Source organism: Lepisosteus platostomus, chromosome 7 (assembly GCF_059453375.1).
Source record: "Lepisosteus platostomus isolate fLepPlt1 chromosome 7, fLepPlt1.hap1, whole genome shotgun sequence".
NCBI classification, from domain to species: domain Eukaryota; kingdom Metazoa; phylum Chordata; class Actinopteri; order Semionotiformes; family Lepisosteidae; genus Lepisosteus; species Lepisosteus platostomus.
The window spans coordinates 59,465,562-59,488,258 of NC_142617.1; the positions used below are offsets into that span (position 1 = coordinate 59,465,562).

At 42.2% G+C, this 22,697-nt stretch overlaps 1 protein-coding gene across 1 annotated transcript in view; it reads left to right on the top strand.

Moving 5' to 3' along the window:
* The window catches only part of hcn4 (hyperpolarization activated cyclic nucleotide-gated potassium channel 4), a 92,981-nt gene extending 70,711 nt beyond the window's left edge, over nt 1–22,270 (top strand). The window contains exons 5-8 of the mRNA XM_088641458.1: nt 2,726–2,872; nt 4,010–4,250; nt 11,551–11,715; nt 20,140–22,270. Of these exons, the coding sequence (XP_088497584.1) occupies nt 2,726–2,872; nt 4,010–4,250; nt 11,551–11,715; nt 20,140–21,653 (2,067 nt within the window). The 3' untranslated portion in view covers nt 21,654–22,270. The remainder of the gene's footprint in view (nt 1–2,725; nt 2,873–4,009; nt 4,251–11,550; nt 11,716–20,139) is intronic.
* Nucleotides 22,271–22,697: the final 427 nt, after the last annotated feature.

Here is a 22,697-nt window from a genome sequence, read left to right on the forward strand (position 1 = left end):
ACGTAAAGATAATCTATCTCCAGATGTGTAGGCACAGAAATAGCATACTAGTAGTGCTTTTGATAAAAAAAAAACATCTGAGCTAGATGAGCCCAAAGGCCTCATTTGTAAGGTTTCCTATCTTATGTTATTGTGCTCTAAAATATTCAAAGTATAGCAACCTGCTGTATATTGGCCTGCTCTCTGAACTGGCTGTGGTCTGCCTTCCAAGAACTCCATACTGGGCTGAAGGCCATGCTCAAAGGTGTCTGGAACAGTGAGCTGCTTAGATTAGCAGTTGCCCATTGCCAATTATTTGAAAAATAGATTAATTGTTTTTCACCATTTTGATTGGTCGAGACAATCACTATGGCTCATAACGGGATCTATGTCATGGCCATTACAGAGCTGCAGATGGGAAATAAGGCAGACATTCCTCCTTATGTGAAGGTGATTCTGAAGCAGTTCCAGAAGGCAGTGATTAGCCAAGGCGGGATGGCCCTTTTGTGTGCAGCCTATCTATTGAACTTGGGAACAGTTCTTCATCCTGCGCTCTCTTTCTGCCTTGATATCTCTGCCATCTCTACCTTTCATTGTTTCTCCATCTCTGCCGTTCATTTGCAGTTAGCTCTTGCTGCACACATCAGGCTTTGTCCCAGTTAGTACTGGCAGTGCACTCCCCCTAATAAATGTTCTCTTCAGGGCTTCCCCCAGTGTAGGACCTAATTAAAGCTGAACTTTATATTCTGCTTATTAAGTAACTTTCCTAGCAGTTCCCAGTTCTAGTAATCTTATCTTAGCTTCATTTCAATTGGGACTTCGAAAATACAGAAAAGGCATAAAATAAACCCTTTTAAATCATTGGCGGGCATTGTTTTTAAAGTTTACAGTATTCTGTTTATAAACCTAACTTGGAAGCTCTGATTCAGTCCTATAGGCTTCTCTATTCTAGTCTCAGGTACCATTGATAGAGGATTCTGGAGTGTTGCTGAGTCCTGTTGTAGCTTTGCTTCTTCATGAATTAAGATGTTATTTTGATCTGACGTGCATTGTAGTTGAATCACTAGGAATAAAACCCAGGAATTAAGCATATTGGAAGGTTTATGGAGTGTTTTTGTTACAGTAAATTTGGCTTAACCTGCTTAGCTGAGGGCTGAGCTCCTGGCCAGAGGACGAGGAGGCTGGGGCTGCCCTGTGGAGTGAGGAGTGACCAAGGGGCAGCTGCAGAGGGGGAGGTGGGGTGGAGGTTGGATGCAGAAGATGTACAGTATGTGAGGGAGAGAAGGGGATCACGTACAGTATTTATGATATTTTAAGTGAGGAAATAACAACAGGAGTGATTATGAATTAATAATAGCTGAGTTGCATTGAATTTAACTGTGGTCTTCCCTCCTAAACTTATGTTTTAAACTCCATGGTGACCACATTAAGCACCTGATTTACAGATTCACTGGGAAATTAATCCAAGATGCTCTGTTTTATGTTTCCAAATAAAGAGGACCTTCTATGACTTTTGTGGTCATCACATCTACAAAAATAGTCAGGTGCCTTAACATTAAAAGCACAAAATGTTTAATGGAGTAGTTCTTTAGACTCTGTGGAATAATTGTAGCTTAGGAACCTTTTTTAAATACACCTGGTTTCAACATGAGAACTGCACCTTGACAGAAGACAAGGTGGCCAGTATGCAGTGTGAAAATTACCCATTCCTGCTGCTTGTGACAGTACTGATTAGTATGGGAAACTTATTATTGACATAGTTTGAGCATTTCCCAATGTTTCCACATATACTTTAGTATGCCATATTCATAAGGCTTGTGTAATGTTTTTGGAAAGCTCAGTTCCAAACCATTGACCTGCCTGCTCAAACACATGCTGTACATGTGGCAATCAGCTCACATGTGAGAAGAACACCAGGTCTGTTTCAACAATGAACTGTCAAAATGCTGTTTCCAAAAAGGAGGCTCTGCTGTGCACATAATGCCTGCACAGAAGCTGACGCGATAACAGGAAACAAAAAATAAAATAAAGGATAAAGCCCTCAGGCAGAACAGGCAGAACTTGAGGCTGCTGCAGCGTAGTTCAAGGTAGTGCCGCACTGTGAGATGAGGCAACAGAACAGAAGTGACACAGGCAGCATGAATTCATCACTTTCCCCTTTCTCTGGGTTGTCAAAGCTCACCCTCGTGTGGTTTACCAGCAATGACTAATCGATTGTACCCTGAGTGAGACAGCAGAGCGAGACACAAACTTGCCGAACGCTAGTGGAGGGATGTGGGATTCTCAGGGATGCGGATTCCCGTTGCTCTGCCCGTGCAGGGGGCTCCTGGCCCTGGGGAGCTGCCAGTGCTCTCACTCAGGGGCAGCCAGGTCCCTGGGGGCTCTCTCTGGGTTGTACCACCCTTCTTCTTACAAAGAGAGCCATTAAGGCTTTAAAACTGCACCTCGTCAGGATCTCAGTGTAACATCTCACCTGAAACACAGCACCTATGACAGCAGGTTTCTCCTTATCAGCTCCGCAGCATGAGCACGACATTTCCAGTCCAGAGAAGAGAGTATCACCCAGTGGCGGGTTGTGGATCCTGGCTCATACATTCAGAATTAAACACAGATGTTACCTAATGAAGTACAGTGGCCGTGCTTGCAATTGCTGCAGCTTCGATGACAAACTGCGATTCATAATTGTCATCCTCATGATGGATGTCTGTATAATGTTGACGGCGGCGCTCCTTATCTGTCTTTTCAGTACAAGCAGGTGGAGCAGTACATGTCTTTCCACAAGCTCCCCGCCGACATGCGCCAGCGGATCCATGACTACTACGAGCATCGCTACCAGGGCAAGATGTTCGACGAGGAGAGCATCCTGGGAGAGCTCAGCGAGCCGCTGCGAGAGGTAAGGCAATCAGTTTCTAGCAGCTGGATTTCCCAGAGTACTGACCTTGGAGTGTGTGCAATTATTAGGATTCCTGGAGAGAGCTTTGGCCACTGGTCTAAATACATCTGTGGAAACAGTTTTTAAACAGTCAGTAATGGATAACAAATTTAATCGCTGATTATAATAAGTGGTAAACTCAATTCATTTAAAAATAGTAACAAATAAGTGACTTGGCTACAAATTGTACATGCTTTAAACACATGGTCTTTAAACACATGGTCATTTCAATATATTTTTTTGGCAAAATCAGTCTCATGCTGGCAAAAACAGAATTGGCAGTATTTCATATTCCTAGAACAAACTGGCCCTATGCACACATCAATGTTCTGGAGTTTCAGATTAGTTCCTTTTAAATTTCCTGAATTTATTTGTAAGTTTCTTTTCTGGATCAAACCAGTAGTATACAGCATGTGTGCAAAGGTACTGAACCGATTAGAACAGTACGTGGCAGAATAACCCCGGGCCAGAGAAGTGCATTCTCGGCACTTTTGTAAGCAAACTCACTCTAAAGGAGTGGAGAAGAGAACTCCTCATGCAGTCACTTTTTAGATGTCGGGATGTCAATTCAACTGAGCTGCGCTTATCCTGGTTATTGAATTCAATTTAAAGTGAACTTTATTTAAAGCCCATTGTTAACTCCCCAGACGAAAACAATTTGATTGTGCTATTATTCAGTAACATCCGTTGGCGCAAAACCAGTCAGCCTGCTCTCAGCATCATACTTAACTATTATTTTGCCATTATTATCAAAGTGAAAACTTTTCAACTTCTCCTTTGTAAAAGCTTACTTCAAATCATGGTGATGCCATAACAGACTGAAGTAAGACAAGGACAGATTGTACAGACATGGATAGATTTATTTAACCAAGATAAAATCACTGAAAGGTTTAGAAAAAGTATTTTGAAACAAACATACTGTATGACTTGTTTCTATAGGGAAATTAAATTTGGCTTTTTAAAACTCTTCTAAGGCCTCTGTTATTGTTCCAAACGTACTGGAACAATATAACGACAAACCATCTCGAAGACAATAGGAATGTGACCACCCTACACACGTTAACAGCAGGACCCTTTCTTTGGTGACTTTCTTTGCAGGAAATCATTAATTTTAACTGCCGGAAACTCGTGGCATCCATGCCTCTGTTTGCCAACGCCGACCCGAATTTTGTCACCTCCATGCTGACGAAGCTGCGTTTCGAAGTGTTCCAGCCCGGCGATTACATCATCCGCGAAGGCACCATTGGCAAAAAGATGTACTTCATCCAGCACGGGGTGGTGAGCGTGCTGACGAAGGGCAACAAGGAGACCAAGCTGTCCGACGGCTCGTACTTCGGGGGTAAGAGGGCCTGCTGGGCCAGTTCTTCTGTACATCGACACAGGGCGCATGAATAATGTTCCTTCACTCCCCACAGGCTGGTTGATGTTTCCTCACTGAAAGCAGAGGCTCTGCAGAGTCAGTTCTGTGAACTATGTAAATTTATTATAAATATCAATGGAGGGAAACCTCCACAGCTTCAGATTATATCACTTTAGCCAATTGGTTTTGTGACATTATTCTCCCCCTGCGCATTCTGGCAGTCAGATGTCAGGAACTTGTTAGGTAACTTGGTCTGGTTAAAGAGTGGGCAGACAGAATTTCTTTATTAACCTTTGCTTGAGCAATATTATACATCACCCATATTTTTACACTCCCTGGAGTGCGGAGACATATCCAGAGACTGACCATTGAATCCCTACCAAGAGCAGCATAAATGTTGAAAAGAAACACTACCATCCTACAGTGCAGCTCACACTTGGCCTTTGTCAGTGTCCCTTCCAAGATGGTTCTGTCTGAGATAACAGCATCATGAGCACCTTTGACATCAATTTAAAAGAAGGGGAAGCGCCTACAGTACATTCTCTTAAATTGAAAACAGTGAAGAGCTGAGGCTCCCTTTCGTAACTCTGTGGCATGGGGTTCCTGGCATCTTCCTGGAAGGTGGTTTCAGCCAATTTCCATAACAGACTTTGGATCACTTGTTAAAATGTGGAACAGCCACTCCTTGGGGTATACTGCAGTTTTAAAATGAGGGTATAGCATTCAATTTTTCCAAATGAGGATGCCTTTAGTACTATTAGAATAAATGGAAGCCTTCAATGCAAATTTGTAAAAGAAGACAAAGCTTTTACCTCACCTGATTAAGGTGTACAAATACAGGTACAAGGTACAAGTACAAGCACAGGTGCCCTGCTCAGCTATCCCAGAGTGCTTTGCCTTACATCACTCCTCTCTCCACCCTTGCTGAGGTGACCACACAGTCATTTCCTCAGCCAGGAGAGTAAATATCAAATCAATACCACACTTTCTCTCCCTAAGTCACACCCTGTTAGGTTTATCTGAAGCTGTTGAAATAATTTCTAGCAAATTCAGATTCCTTCACACAAACAAGTAGTCATATTGTCTGAGAATTGTATTCCATTTTCTTTAACTTGAAAGCAGAAGTAACCTGGAGAATATCTCAGAAAGTTTAGGCACCAAGCTTTGGTCCAGATAAACCTTGAAGGTCAGTCCACCAGTCAGTTGAACTGACAGTTTTGTCAGGATACCAGTACATTTCACATAAGAGACAGAAGGGTTTTCTGAGAAGAACAGGCAATGTTTGAAATGTGTATATTTTACATACACTCCCAGTTTGAGATGGAAATGTGTAATTCCAAAACTGCAAATGCTATGTCCATATAGATTTTTAATTACTTTATTTATACTGTAAATAGTTTCCAGCACTTTCTATACAGAAAGCTTTAACTTTCTGTTTGTATGAGGAGCAGTTCCTGGCACTCCTGCACTTCAATTAGAGAAAAAACACAATACCTGTGGGGAATTCTCTACCAAACACGAGTTAGTCATTCATGAAATTAATTTCTGTGAATGTCAGATACAATTTTCACAGCTATGTTCAGCCTTTATTATGTTCAAACAAATTGAGTACCTGAGTAAAACAACGCAACAAGAAAAAGAATATGGGGCACCTGTGCTCTGTTATGGCTCAAAATGTTCATCTTACGTCTTTCAAATTTCTATTTTCCTTTGTCTCGTTAATAAATATTATATACTGTACATACAGTACCTATGGAAGTAAACGAGCAGGGAGCGAAAGGGGCCCATTTTAAAGTCCTCACAGGTAATGCCTGAAACCATCGTTTCTGCTACTCTAGGGAGGTCTAGATATTGTATATCAGAATTAATTGAAAAACATGGAGGAGACAAGGACAAGGAAAATTGCAGACTCCACTGGTCATTATTGCAAGAAGCTACAAAAACAGATTGCATCCATATTCACAAGTTAAAGAAACAAACTTCATTTAGGCAGGTACTGTCTGTGTGAAACTGTCTCAGTCTATAAAGACAAGTGAGAGGGGGAGCCTTTAGTTTTCCATCGCTCTTCATCCTGGCCAGGCCTCTATAAACAGGCTCTCTGGCTGATTCCCAGTGCGTGTTGCTCACATTATCAGCAGCTGCTGGCACTCTCTTGTTCACTACAGGCTCCTGTTACCTCTTCCAGAAACTGTGTGGATGCATTAAAGAAAGAAACAAGGAAAATCTGGTCTTGTTCAAATAAATATACATCACCTACACTGTATATATCACCCTCCAACTTCCAGCTGGCAGCCCACTGGAGTTTAGCAGGTGTGAGCCTGGTCAGTCTTGGTCAGTACCTGGATGGGACACCTCCTGGGAAAGCTAAGGTTGCTGCTGGAAGAGGTGTTAGTGGGGCCAGCAGGAGGCGCTCACCCTGCGGTCTGTGTGGGTCCTAATGCCGCAGTATAATGATGCGGACGCTAGACTGCAAAAAAGATGCAGTCCTTCAGATGAGATGCAAAACTGAGGTCCTCTGTGGACATTAAAAATCCCAGTATGATTCTTGAAAGGAGTAGGTGTGTGACTGTGGTATCCTGGACACATTTTTCCCCTGGCCTTTACTAGTCATGGCCCCCTAACAATCCTCATCTATTAATTTGCATCATTACTCTGTTCTCCTCCCCACTTACTATTATTAGATGCATAGTGAACCAATAACAATCTAAATCACTCTTCACTGGCTTAACAGAGACCTAAAGAACATGCAGACGCTCTGGCACTTCAGGACAAGGATCAGACAGCCCCTGTTTTTGGAAATATTTGGTGGAAAAAATAAATTTAGAAAATGAACTGGAAAAATTCACTCCAACACAGAAACCCTGCCCACACTTCAGAAATGGGAATTGAAGCTCTTGCAGTCAAGTGGAAACAAAGTACTGTTAATTATGCATTAGACCCAGCATTATAATAATCTTTATAATAAACCCTTCATTATAATAGTTTTAATGATTCTTTGTTTTCTAAAATTCACATTCTGGAGTGCATCAGGGATGAATCTGTCTTAATACACAGTGCTACAAGGCTTTAAAATTACACTGACCAGCTAACATCAAGAGCCATGATCTCCAGGACTGACACCAATAATTTCTTCTTTCAATAATAATGAGGCTAATGAATAATTAGCTTTGTGCATTATACATAAACTGAACATTTACTGTCAGTTTAATTACAGTGATGCACTGACTTACACAGTGGCCTGGAATACATAAAAAGAAAATTAACATTTCTGTTTATTCTACAGTATATCACATTTTTTTATTGTTCCCATTAAGCACTGTTTTGCATCTGGCAGTTGTTTTCTTTCTTGAGATTGGGAATTGGCATAGAGGGGAACTTGAGGGGCCCCAGGTTGTACGAGCCCAGTTGGGAATTGAGCCAGGACTCTGGGGTTAACACCCATACTCTTACAAATAATGCTGTAGGATCTTCAATGTTAATACGTTTGAGTCTCGGTTAAATATCTCATTCCAAGGACAACACCTCCTACACTGCAGCAACTCTGCTCACTGTACTCTGTGTACTCTGTGTACTGGGGAACTGGTGGCACATCACCACTCACAGCAGAGGCACAGTTCTCCAAGGAGCTCTTCCAGTGCAGTTCTGTCCACGGAGTGGAATACACAGTAACTGCTCAGTTACTGTATATTCAGGAGAAAGCTTTACTGTATGAGGATGTTGGATGAATTACCTTGTAGAAATCAAATTATCCAGGTGAATAAATGCACTTCTGGTTACTTCTCATGCCTTTGCCTAGGACTGCATTGCAAGAGCTTCCCTACATCTGGAACCTAGGAACACAAGGCAGCCTTTCCAGCTTGTTTTCCTCCTAGAAAGTGACTGGCTCAGCTGGCGCTGCGGGAGTTTATGGACAGTGGAGGAATGATCTTTGAATGCTCTCTAGGGTCTTCGTATTGGAACATTGATACCGGCAGCATCTTCATACTGTAGCTTATTTCCTGTCTTTCACTGTTCTTCACTGAGCCACAGCACCTTTGTAGTGTGATCAAACCCAGTAACACTGCGTGCCCACAGAAGCCTTAGATAACATCACTCTCAAGCAGTTTAATTGGTTAACGCTGCATAATTAGTCATATTAAAAATGACCACATGGTGCTTTTTTGAACTGTCACAAGTCGGCCTCACACGCCGCTCCAGCCGTGGTACTGACGCAGGGTCTGGCCAAAGGAGAGCACAAACAGTTTGTATTCTTACAATCTGCTCGTGCAGCGGCTTTGAAAAAGGAGTTCTCCAGCACTGACATGAAAAGGTGAGGCCTGGTTCACATTAACGCTGCTGGCTGCCCCCGGGGACGGCGATGTGAAGTGACAAGACTGAGGAAGTCAGGGTGTTAATCAGCCCTGGACAGGCAGCTCATTGTTCTGCTCTGAGCCAGAGGACACCCACACCACAAATCACACAAGTCCTGGTGTTGTCACTCTGTTTTGGACTTGAAAGAAACAGTATGATGTGACTTCTTTTATATTGCTATCATATCATATTATTATAGATAGGCTAATATTAAGAAATATAATGCTTATTATGTACAGTATACTGTATATTTGATGTGTTTTATATATTTTTATGTATCATAAATTTGGGTCATTCATGTATATTATATTGTAACGCTTACGGCCGACAGGCACTGTGTAAGACTTGACTTGACTTGACTTGAACTTTATTGCCATATGTAACCGGTGCTGGTACAATGGAATTCTTACTTACAGAAAGTCTCTCGATTGTAAAACAAGTGTAAAAAAAACAAAACAAAGTGCAAACAGTGCATCAAGACAATGTACAAACAAACAATAGACAATGTGCAAGTAAACATGCAGACAGTTTGAATGTAAACAATACAGACGTGTAAACAATGACTGGAGACGTACAATAAATAAATTACAATGAGGTAGATGGTGATGGTGTAGGTGTGGTCCGAGGGGGATGGCTAAATGTGTTCGCCAGTCTCACTGCTTGTGGACAGCAGCGTACCAGAGCAGGTTATGTCACCGCCCTTCCCTGTGATAGCAGGACTACAGCTACTGGGCTGTGGAGAGATCTCTCTTTAGCTCACGGGGCTGGGTCACTGCAGAGAGACGCGGGAGTCCCGGGTTCGAGCCCCCGACGGTGGGGGGCCGACCTAATGCGGCAAGGGCGCCCGCCTGAGCCCCCGTTGCGTTACAATATATAATGCAAATACGCATTTATGGTTTTAAAGTTACAGCAGCTGTACTGACAAGATATCAATAAAAGTATTGTTGTTCTGCGATGCTTTTCAGAAATTCTTTGCTAGTTTGTCTGTTCTGGTGAAACGATTCACGGGAGCAAATTAGTATGACCCATTCGTTGTGAAAAGAAAAAAAAACACTTCTTTAGATCTCAAATTTCACTTTTGAACACTCTTGTTCCATTCTGCAAAAATGCTTTATCCAGCTGCAAAAGGCTGTGTAAATTTGTTCAAAGTAGATAAAGCTGGCACAGCTTATATATCATCTATATTGTTATATAATAAGCTTATTTCTGATGTCATATATTCATATATTATGTTGTGAGTCATCTTGGTATGACTCACAAAACTGACTTTGGCAGCTCATACATTTTTTCAGTGTATCTGATGTGATGTGATCTGGTGCAAGGATTGTGCACTCTTCCTGACAAGAATTATATGACTGACGCTCAGAGCTCTGTTGAAAACATGGAAACATCCAAGGAAATATCACATGTGGAGACAGTGCTTGCTTCACAGAAGATCCAGTTTTTTGTCTGCGGTATTTTTTCTCAAGCTCAACTAAAACAAAAACTAAACATGGCATCCCACAACCAGAATTATGTACCGCAATACAGAGATAAAATAATCACATCTGTATGGTATGTTTATTGACATCATGGTAGAATTTCGAAAGCCAAACATATTTAATGACTGAAGACATTTGGTCGAGTTAACAATGGATGGGGTCCATGGGCAAGTACCCACTCATGCGTTCTGAGTGGCCAGCTAAACTCAGAGTGTGCAATGATTGGCCAGCTGAGTTCGATGAGTACTATAATTAGCCATCTGTAGTCAGTGATTGTTCTATTGGGCCAACAAGGGCTTTGATTGGTCAGACATTGTTGATATCCTCTTACACCTGGCATGACAAAAACGACAGCTATACACATTGCTGTACTGTTCACAAATCTTAAAAAAACTGTGCATCCAGATTATATTCAATACAAATTTCATGCATTGAGGTGGTATCCATGAGGTTTGGAAAACTAGTCTCGACAAGTACAGCAGTGCAGGTTTAGTTTGCTGAGTGGCACTGGTGGGGTTGAGAGGTTGACTCCTGCAGACCAGTGACTGCTGTCTGTATTAGAGGCTTTGTCATGCAGTAGGCATCATGGCGCCACTCATGTTTGAAAAGATGTTTGCGCTGTTTTACACTTAGCAATCAGGACAGCGGATTAACACTTGGTGTTTCCAAAACTGGGGTTTCATAAAAAGCAAATTAAAAAAATGTGGAAGTTGAAGACCCCAGCTGCTCAAAAACCTTAGCTGTCCATTTCTCTTTGTATTCTCCATATGTGAGGTGCACAGCAGTACCTCAGCCAAAACAGCAATTTCCACAGTGTGTTGCAGCCATTACTGAAGTGGAGCACAGTAGCCGTTCCTGTGCCAGTGTGCCGCTCTGCTGCTTGTTTAATGAAGCGTTATAGCTCTGATCTGGCTTTGCACATGCGGTCTGGCTGCCTATGAGCAACTCTTACTAGACATTAGTCTTATATGAGTGATATCCTTTACTGTTTATGTCACAAATTGCCTTCATTTTGCTTACACCGTTAGACACAGGGCTTAATCAAAACTGCCTTTAGGTGATCTTGCTGTGAGTGATGCCACGGTTACCAAAGTCTAGTCGCAGAGTCTCCAGTGGCAGAAAGATGCAACTTTAAGATGTTATCTTTGCATGTAAATGAGTCTGCCAGCTACCAGGTGCTGCAAGATCTTGACTTGCTGACTGTGTGTAACATCAGTCTCCAAATCACTGCCCCATGCTGGGAGTTGAGAGATCTGTGATTTCTTGGCATGTTGTGCTATTGAATATTAATATTCAGTTACCAGTGAGGCAGTTATAATTTGCGTGACAAAATCATTGATTTCTCTGTTTGGTTTTGGAAATGAATATTAAAAAGAATCTGGTTTACAGCGCAGACAGCTGAGTGTTTGGAGAGAGGCCCCAGGTGAACTCTTTGTTGCTCTGTGCAGAAATCTGCTTGCTGACCCGAGGCAGAAGGACAGCCAGCGTCCGAGCGGACACCTACTGCCGGCTCTACTCGCTGTCCGTGGACAACTTCAACGAGGTCCTGGAGGAGTACCCCATGATGAGGAGAGCCTTCGAGACTGTGGCCCTGGACAGACTTGACCGCATCGGTAAGGACTGGTGGGCTGATGGGCCCTCCTGCGTGTGACTGTAGTAGCAGTGCCTGATTGAACACCAGGTGTTCAGGTCTTTAGATGTGCATGCTGCAATGTGAGCAGTGGTCACTGCTCTAGTCCACTTATACTGTATGTTCGTTTCACGAGTCCCAGACTCGCCGGGTCCCAGACCCGTTATAAGTCCCTGACTTATTGAAGAGGACACCCCTGTGGCTAGCTTTTCAAACTATTAGTTCTTATAAAGGATCACTTACTGATGTCAGACGGCCACGGATTTCTCCAGATTCTTCTCTTAAAGGATAAGTATTTATCCCCCGAGGTTCGTCCAATTCACAAAAATTATTCACATAATACGTTTATGTTCCTTAATTAATATCGTTTATGACCTTCAGATACGTTATGCTCCTCTTCTTTTTATGCTCAGCTGCTAAGATTTCCCTTTAGTTGTAAAATTCCATATAAATACTCAATACTAAGTGGATTAAAATGTGCACAGTAAAGAGATTAAATGATTAAATCTTTTCACTACCGACCAATGCACCACGAGTGCCCCTGTCGGTCATTTTTGCCAGCCAATCACGTACTGCGGTACGCCGCGGTGGCTTGTGGGTAGTTGCGTGCTGTACGGGTTTGTACCGGGACGTTTGAATGGCTGAATCTGTACAGTACAAGATGAAGTTAAATGCAGTGCAGCGGATACACCTGTTACTGCAGAGGGCTTCATTTCCATCATACTGTATTGTATATACTGTATATCTAAAGGACCTTTTATTTAAGTCTAGTTTGACATGATGTAAGAGCCATCCCAAAGAGTTTAGTTCACATTTTTGTTTAAATTTACAGTGCTCAAAATAAGACAAAAAGCTTGAAATATCCAGGATTCAATGTCTTTCTTACTAAAGAGCCCACAGCTTGTAAAAGTGCTATAAATGGATTCTTTTCCTGATCCTGCCAGTCGCACTGCTTTCACAAGTGAGAGCAAGTTATTCTTTTGTGGATAGAAAATGTCAAAGACTTCCAGTGAATGTAGCCTCCTGGGCAGCATTTTCCATCTGTTTTGAAGCATATTAGTTCCATGGCTCGCTGTTTGAAAACCCTACATGGTCCGGGGATAAATTCATTCAGAGTTAGATTCAAATTGTGCTGGAGGGGCATATCTACAAAAAATGGCTTGCTTGTTCTGCGGTCCCCTTGTACAGAATGTGACTAAACACTTCAAATGTCATTCAGAATCCATCTCCAAAAATAGGAGAGAGGCAAGATTTTCTTAATATATCTGGCCACTTAGCATCTCAGGTAAATAGATTTTTGTGTGACATTAGGATAAAATATTTAATGTGACATTAGGATAAAATACGATAGTTTAAGATGCATAGTCAATGAACAAATCAAACTTTAATTCATACCCTTTTATTTATCTGACTAGTTCGAGTATTGCTGATGCTTTCTTATTTCTTGACCAAAAACAGCACCACAGAAACCAGTGAGGTGATGAGACTGCCCTTCTAACATGCTAATACAGTATGTTTATCATTCTGATACTGAGATAGAAAAGGCAAGGTTACAACATAAGAATTGTTACAAATGAGAGGCCAATCGGCCACTGTAACCTATTTAGTAGTAGTGAATAGCTTAAAGAATCTTATCCTACCTTTTCCTAAAAGAAACCAGGGTATTGACTTCAACAATATCCTTGGGGGTATCCCACAACCTTTTGTGTACAGAAATGCCTTCTGTGCTCAGTTTTAAACGCAGAGGACATCTGCTGAGTTGATTTTTTCGATTTTTTCAATGACTACAAGAATTTTGAATGAAAGTATCAGGTTCCCTCATAGACGCTTTGTTCAAGACCAAAACGGTTCTTTTCCAGCCTTCTGCAAGAGAAAGGCCTATTAGTTTATGTTGCCTTGAGATTTAACTTTAACTTTCTTCATCCAGTCAATGTGGTGAAGGGATAAATAGTTCAGGGTGTGAATGGATAATTGAATGGGGGTAATTTAAATCACTGGATCAATAGTCAACTATTGTACATTCTAGTTATTCTTTTGTAAGACTGGCTCCATCTCAGGTCCCCACGCAATAAAAGGGACCAGACTAATTGCTGACCTGAAGGAAATGCCACATTAAGACAGATCAAGGAAACTGAAACTGAGTCTTTATTCGCATTTTTGAAGTTCTGAATGGCAATGGTCTCACTATTCCAGAGCACTTCAAGATCAACAATTGATGTAAGGACCTAGGGACACAGGAAAGCAAACTTGCTTTTGAAGTGTTTTGAATTCTTGCAAAAGATTGGTTAATATCTACATTATCTACATTAATAAAGTATCATTTGTAGTCCCTGAACTTCAGTGCCGCACAATTTGCTTCAGCACTTAACACAAACTGGAATTTGTATTTAACAGAACTTTATAGTTTATACTGGAGTTTATACTACACACTCCATTGATCTAACAGAACAGTCACAGATGTCCACTGAGACACATTTTGTTAGGCTGTTGGTTTCTCCCAATATGGTGATTAAAAAAGCAAATTCAGCAAAGCGTAGTGAATTTGACAGAAACAGCTCCCTCTGATGCCTTCAGAACATCTAAAGCATGGTAAATCATCCTGTACTTTTCACTCATTTATCCCGTTAGCACTAAGCTATCTTATGGTTTCTTTTAAAACCATAGGGGAGTTATTGAGAACAAATTAAATGAGTTCAAAATGTAGAAAATAGCCATGGGAGAAATGTAAATTTATATGGAGGATTTCCAGGTTAATGTTCCTTTAGGATACAACTGAACCATGCAAGGCAGGGCAGAGATATTTGGCAAATCAGAGCTCCACCACGGTTTGTGTCCATTTCTGCAGCCTAACCTCAGCCAAAGAGAGACTGTATCTAAACTGTAGATCCAAGGCTGTAGAACACCCTTGAAATCTATGGTTTGTACTGAAGAAAGCGCTGCCAAAATATTTATCCCCAAATGTATTTCCAATGTCCAATGACAAGACTTTTGAGCTAAGCACTGCAATGTCTTATGAACCCACAGCTTCTTGCTGTTTAAATGCAGCTACACTCCCCTCTGCTCTGTACCACAAGCCTCTGAAGCCCTGGCCCACAGTATCTTCACAGAATCTTCTGAGGTCTGTTTCAGATGAGCTCGGAGTGACTTAAATAGGCCGACTGTTTTCTTTTAAAAAATGATCAGGGCTCTTCCTTAATGGAATAATGTCTCTTTAAAATCTTGACCACAAACTGATAACCAAGTTGCTGTCTGCGTGCAGTGATACAGTGTTTAAAAGGTCTCTAGTAAATTCCACTTTAAATTAAGTGCAATGAACAGAATATGAGATTATAGGTGGAAACAAATTCAAAAGACACTAGAACTTTTTGACACAGAAAACATGAACATGTAGTGTTCCCCAGCACATTTTGTGAAGGTGAAAATGCAGATATCTCACAGATATAGGCTTGACACTCTGATCAATCAGTGTGCAGGATAGTGATAAGCAAGCATTAGTCATAAATTTGACAGAGGTTAGTTTAACATCTACACTGCTTCACATCATGACCTGCTATATGTAAAGTCAACTTTTATACATTTAAATATTGTTTGGAATCACTCTCAAGAGCCAGGAAGGAACATTACTCTGCTGCTTTGTTTTGTGCCAAAGTCTAGACGTGTAGACACTGTCACAAGTTACTACTGTAGAAATCACTCAATGATTAGGTTCTTCAGGTGAGCAGGAAAGCAGATTTTTATTGTATGCATGCAGGAGCACAGAACAGAATACAGTTCTGAATGTACAGGGGTAGCTCAAATTTAATACAGCATTGTTTCCCTTATTATACAGTGAGAGTCACACCAATTTAGTCATATAAGAGAAAGCCAAAACAATAGCAGATATTCCAGCAGAAAAACATCTACAAAATATTTTCTTAGGTGGTTGCAATTGTTTGCATTAGTTTCAAAACGGAATGTCTGCTACCTGCTAAAAGAGAGTCATGAGCCATTGCAGCTATCAGCCAGCTACTCAGCAAGGCTAATGATAATTATGAGAACAAGGCCTGTTGTTCTTTTCTCACAGCACAAAATTCTTTTTCACTATATACACACAGTATCTTGTGAGCATTAACAGCTCACTCCTCCCGGAGTGCTTTCTCTTTGACACCCGCCTGACTGTTATGAAAAGTGAGTAGTTTGGACGAGACGAAGCCAGGCAATCTCTGATTCACATTGATCACAATCATGGTGACTGACAATATACTGTACACGAGCAGCAAATATCAATTGTTGCAGTAATTGGTCATCACATTTACCTACCAATCTAATAGACTCATTGTCGATATTTTTGTCATCATTTCTCTCAACACATCTAGAAAACTTAATGGCTACTTTTTTATACAACAAAATACAGATTTGGATTAACTGCTCTTTTAAAACACAATGACTAAACTTTCAGTAGAAGGTCACAATTTAATTTGTTTCTGTAGGAAGAAGGTCACTGAGTAATAGCAAATAATTTGATTTTTTTGTGAAGCTCAATGTCAAAAATAACAATCATCTAATTTATTTATTTGATGATTATTGTTTTATTGGATGTACTCCTTATTCCGAGATGTTTTTCAAGGGTTAAAATAAAAAAAAATAAGTCAATTTGAAACAGAACTCTAACAAGTATAATGGGTTACAATTTTTTGGCATTTGCACAAAATGAAAACTAACACAATAAATGAGATCCAGCCTAATTGCTTGACAGAGTGTATGGTCTGCAAGTGCAGCTCTGAACTGCTGTTATTTTGCTGGAGAAAGGAAGATGTCTGTTCACTTCTGTGCTGAATCTGCTTCTGGCGAGAAGGTCTGCCTCACGTTCTTCTAGAGAGACAGACCTTCTCCTGTGAGAGCTTGTGTCATCAGGGATTACAGGAAGCCCTGGGAAAGTGAGCTCTTCCGCATCAAGCGAAAATGACGCTGGCACTGCCGGGAAGCCCCTGCTGTCAACCGAGCTCCTGCCTTCATTGTGTCTTTGCCACAAGCCCTCCTGTGCTCAGCAAAGCATGAGCTCCTCTCCTCTACATTGGCTTCACCTTTTCAAGCCCTCTTGCATAATGAATTCATTCATATAGCACTGCTCTGCTAATTAATTACTGCCTTAATGGACCCAGCGCAATCTGATTTGAATTAACTGGGGACTGCTGCACCTCACCTGATAAACTAGTAATTATATTCTCAATCGGAAGTGTTGATATTCTAAAAGCTGTTTTTCCTCATTGTGATATTTTTTTTTTTGCCAGGGTGCATTTCATTTGTGATGTGTCGTGTTACACAGAAATATTTATCTCTGTGTTAAACCTGTCAGGCACAGAGCTTTTCTGGGTGGGATGGTCAGTATAACGTGTTTCCAGCGCCCAATGATAAACTGTTACGTTTATTTTTTAGAAGGTATGAAGTACTCATGCTGTAAATCCAAACCATTTATAGTCGAAAAGCTGACTTTGTTTTACATTTTAAAATTGTGCTTTATAGAAAGAGCATTAGTAAAATGCTACTACTGAAAAAAAATGGAAATACTTTAAAATATGAAAGTTACTGAGTGCGTTTTTATGCACCATGGTATGGAAACAGGGGATCGATGCCAGGTAAAAAAAGATATATTAATGTTATTTTTAACACAGATGTATTCTAAAAAATACCACCATTCTCATATATACAAGATAAACGTTTAGATTATTTTCTGTACATTGCAAAAAAATAAGCCATCAGAGTTTTTTTTGTTACTTTATGTAGGGATTTTACACCTCCCTCTCCCCAGTGTTTAATAATTCAATCTATTTAGTTCATTTCTAACAAAGTGTCCCCAGAACTATCACTTTCTGTCTGTATACTGTTAACAGACCAGGCACCTCTGGAAGTCAGCTAGGACACTTGACAAATTCACGGCTCCAGCTGCCCTTTCTCAGCTCTGCACTGCGTCTCCGTGTGGAGATGATGACGTATCCCCGATGCCAATTTAACAACACCAGATCTGTAGGCTGCGTCCTGCACTTCAAGCAGATGCCTATCATTAAGAGTATTTGTTTATTTAGAACTCCCTGGCAAAAGTGTGTTACTGGAAATGACAAAAAAATCAAATAATATTTTGCTGGATGATATTATTGTTATGAAACTGCTACTGGTTAGTCCACTGCTCTCTATACCCTGGCTGACACAGGTTACACAAAGATGACCTGGGGCATCCTGAGTTCACTTCAGCTTAAGAGCAGTCCGCTGTATTATCAAAGAGGACAAAGATGTATCTTCAGTGATGGGTTGTTTATTTTTTGGAGTCCACAGACATGCTCTCCTGCTACAGCTGAGGTCTGTTTTTCCCCACTGGTATAATTGGCAGTAAAGTGGTCTGTTCACTGGGACTGGGACTGTACCAGAGCTTCTTGTCAGAGACATTCAGAGAGCAGAATGGATAAAATGCTTCACTGCTCCCTCCCGAACAACCATGCAGATTAACCCTCTAGTGACAACTGCCCCCTTCCACGTAAGCCTACAGTAACGGATCCTGACAGGCAGTGAATCAGACGCTTCTGGTCACAAAAACAGGGAGGAAGTCAGACTGCACAGCTCATGAAAGATTGTTTTCTCCACAGTTCATATCATATGAAATCCATATGAAATTATGTGCATAATTTCTCATGGTGTCTCATTTTGTTCTAGAATTAAAACTGTTTTCTGGCAGTTTGAAGTATTCAACTATGGAGAACTTTAAATGCTGTTGCAATTACATTTTGAAAAACTTGAGAAAGACTCACCTTCACACCAACAAAAAGTAAAAAATGAATCATGTATATTGCAAAGTTGGTCTATATACTAGTGCACTGCTTTTTCAGAATATTGTCTATATGACAAAATTATTGTACAGGCTATTGTACTATTCTACGTCGAATTGTGTTATTCTATGTAGTATAGCACTAAACCACCTTCTTTCAAATTCAGATTTATGCCAAGATATTCAATGAATAGGTTACATGCACTTGAGTTGTCACCCACTTGAGAAATACCATTTTATTTTCAAGGAGACTGTAGCTGATTTGGCCGAAAGGCCTTTGTTGTTTAGGTTTGTAAAGTGGAAATCAAAGAAATGACTGGAGATCGGCCGCACCCTGATTTAAAATACTATGGTTTGTGCTTTTAATATTCAAAGCACAATCTGGAGGCTAAAAGAATGTGTTTTAGTACAGACAGCCAACCACAGACCAGAGGCGAGCTGGGATTTCAATATTTCATGAAGCTAAGCGATTATATTAAGGGTTCACTGTGAAAACTGATTCTCTGAAATCTGCTCTTTCTAACTAAGCCCTTTGCATGTAAGCTGAAACAGTCATATGGAGGTCTTTGATTTGTCACTGCGTTTCCAGTATGGCTCTCGTTGTCACAAGAAAGGAAGACAAGATGCAGTGTTTAGTTTTGCATGATAGGCTGGGATGAGGATCATTACCTGGGGGACACAGAGGGTGGCCTGTCCTTGACCACTCCTTCCCCAGTAGTTCCAGTGCAGTTCCAGTTCAGCAGGTGGTTCCTTGAAAGTGAAAGCAGTGACTGGCAGGCTTTGGAGAGAGGCTGTGCAGGAGATTACATTACTTTAAAGCCAACTGGACCGCTGTGAAGCAGGACTGTCAAAATATACTGAGGGTAAGCACTGAACCTCCTGATAGGTTTCCCATTGACAAGTCAAAACCCGTTTTGACATAATCCTCCAGGGTTGTGTAGTGGTGGAACAAACGTGGGAAAAGTTAGATGCACACTACATGCAAAAATATTGCACCTTAATGGTTTTATTATCAGATGATAATCAAACTCTTTGTTCATCTTTCCATTATCAGAAAGCTGCTTATTCCTCCTGTATAACAGGGTCTCAGCAACCCGGAGCCTGTCCAGCAAGCATAGTTTTTCAGTTGTGTTATTTGTCTTTCTGAAGTTACACAGTGGATTATATTTTTATCAGTAAGATGTGGTTGTATAAATAAACTCACAAAACAAATCCAGTTTAATTTTTTAGCAACATAATGTGTCTGTATTTCCAATGTAATTATATGACAGGTAAAATACATTATAAATAAAATCAACATTGATTTTATGATGAATGCATGTTTGATGCATTATATATCCATCCATTTTTTAATTGCTTCATCCAATTCAGGGTTGCATTGCACGTATTTGGATTATTTTCTTTTTAACATGCATTTCTTCGGCACAGCCATTATTTAATACAGGAACACTTAAAAATGTATATTGTCCTCAACCAGGGTATGGGAGGTCTTTATGAACAAAAGTATTCACAAAACATTTTGAAATGAATGTCGTTGCACTTGCTGAGCTGTGTGCAAACCTGTAATCACTGATAATGCTGTAACCTGAATATCCCTGTTTGCTCTCCTAGGGAAGAAGAATTCCATCTTGTTGCACAAGGTCCAGCACGACCTCAACTCGGGTGTCTTCAACTACCAGGAGAACGAGATCATCCAGCAGATTGTGCAGCACGACAGGGAGATGGCTCATTGCGCGCACCTCCTCCAGAACGCCCCGCCCCCCGTGTCCACGCCCACACCGGTCATCTGGACACCGCTCATCCAGGCCCCCCTGCAGGCGGCTGCTGCCACCACGTCTGTGGCGATCGCCCTGACCCATCACCCCCGGCTCCCCGCCACACTCTTCCGGCCCCCAGTCTCGGTGCTGGGGTCCCTGAGGGAGCCGTCCAGCCAGCTGAAGAGGTTCAACCCCCTGGTGCCCACCACTGCTGCCTCGGCCGGCGACTCTCCCTCCAGCACGCCCTCCCAGCTCCGCCTGTCAGGAGCCGACACGCCCTCGCTGGCCTCCTTCCAGGCCCAGGCCCAGCCGCCGGCCTCGGCCAGCTCCAGCCAGCCCCCGTCCGCCAGCAGCAGCAGCAGCGCGCCGCCGGGACCCAGCAGTTCTTCCACGTTTCCCTTCAGTCAGTTCCCGACGTCTGGGTCGCCTTCCTCCAGCACTGCTCAGCTCCATCAGCCCCCGCAGCAGCAGCAGCAGCTCTTCCCCTGCAGCACACCTCCATCAGGCCTCTTCCAGCAGGGGGCAGCAGGTGGTGCCGCTGCCAGTAATTTTGGCCCGTCAGCTACAGGCTCCCCGAATCTCCTTCTCAGCCAGCTGCAGCCTCCTCCCCCCAGAGCTCCTCAGGTGGGGTCCTTACAGCAGTTCGCGGGGGGGGGCAGGACTTCCAGTGGACTAAACCTCTTCCACACCCCTCCATCCAGCTCGCCATCATCCAGCTTGAGCCAGCTTGCCCAGCCAGCCTTGGGCTCCCCGTCATCTTTAGCACAACACAGCCTGGCTGGCTTACAGTCCGGCTTCATAGCCCAGCTCCATCAGGAGCGCTCAGCCATTTCAGCTCTGGTCCAGCACAGCTCCGGAACTGCCTCCCCTTCCTATACCCCAGCGGCACCAAGCCCCACTGTCCAGAGCCCCGTGGTGGGGAGAACTTTCCAGTACAGTGACCCCTCGAGTGTGACTGGTTCCCACAGCTCCCTCCTCACTCCACAGACTACTTGCCCAGCCCAGCCCCTTAGCCAGAGCCAGTCCAAAGCAGGCACAGCATTGCCGGTGGGCCGCTTCTCCCAGGAAATCAAACTGATATCGGCCTCACACCCCTCCTTGCCCCAAGAGGTAGCTCAGGCTATGAGCCGAGCATCTCCACACTCCTCCAGGGAGTCTGTCACTTGCTTCTCCCCCTTCGCCTCTCCCACTCTCCTGGGAAAACCCTGTAGCTCCATCCCTGGCCGCATGACTCTCCCCAGGCAGATGTCCTCAGGGTCCATACCTCAAACCCCAGGGACCTCCCCCGCCCTCCCTCCTAGGAAGGGCTCCAGCTCGTATGCTTCTGAACTCGAACCCGTCCGGCCCAAATTACCGTCTAATTTGTGAGGTTTAATCACACCCTCCTGCATCCTTTGGACTGCACACTGATCTTCCTATGTGACATTGTTTCCTCTAGGCTTCACTGTGTTTTATTTATTTATTTTAATTCTCCAGTATAACTGTGATTTTACAGTATGACCGGGTGACTTAGAGCTCTAGTTTTGCTTCAATTGTTTTTGTTTTGTTTTTTGACACTCTCTGTCTTCTGGAAAATCGAACTCAGCAGTGTTTCTGTCCTGTGACCGTTGATGGGAGGGTGTGAAAGAATCTGTTTAGAGGAGGGCCATGATTTTTTATCTCCAAAAATGCCAAAAACAGCAACAGAGGCCAGATACGACTGTAGGCATGGCCAGACGGCAGAATATCTTGCAGGGAAGGATGCTCTAAAACCTGCATGTGACACCATCTCTGGAACAAGGGCAGTAGAAATGTTGCTTTTAAAAGACCTAGTCAACCACATGCGATTGTCTCTGGCTTATAAACCAAAAAATACATGTATTTCCTCTGGATGATAGAGTCTGGCACTTCTCCTTCAACCAACATGGCTTGAGGCCATGTAGGCAGTTACTGAACTAGGGATTATAGACCTTAGGATATGATATGGAAAAAGAAAAGAAAATAAAGCTGAAGGCTTGTTTTTAGAAACAGTTTCCTTACAAATTCACAGTGTCTTCCAAATAAATGTAGCATGTCTTAGAGCTTGTGGAAAGATATCAGCTTGCCCATTTTTGTATGGACAAGTCAAGGCTGTAGACAAAGAAATTGAAAATTTACCTTGGTAAATTACCTTTGCACTTCCATCATGGTTTAACTTTAAATCTTACGCTCGTTTACTTTACTTTCACTGTGCTCTCCTGCATATTTACTGTGCTTTCAACAATGTGCTTTACTACACAAGACCTTGACACTGCATTCTGGCATAGTAACTGAGAACTTGAATCAGGTATTTAAAATCCCAAACAGGGTTTGACAAAATCAGCCCATCTTACATCTTTAAAATCAGCAACGACAGAGACCCAGGGACACAAGTGGATATTAGGTTCAGAAGCA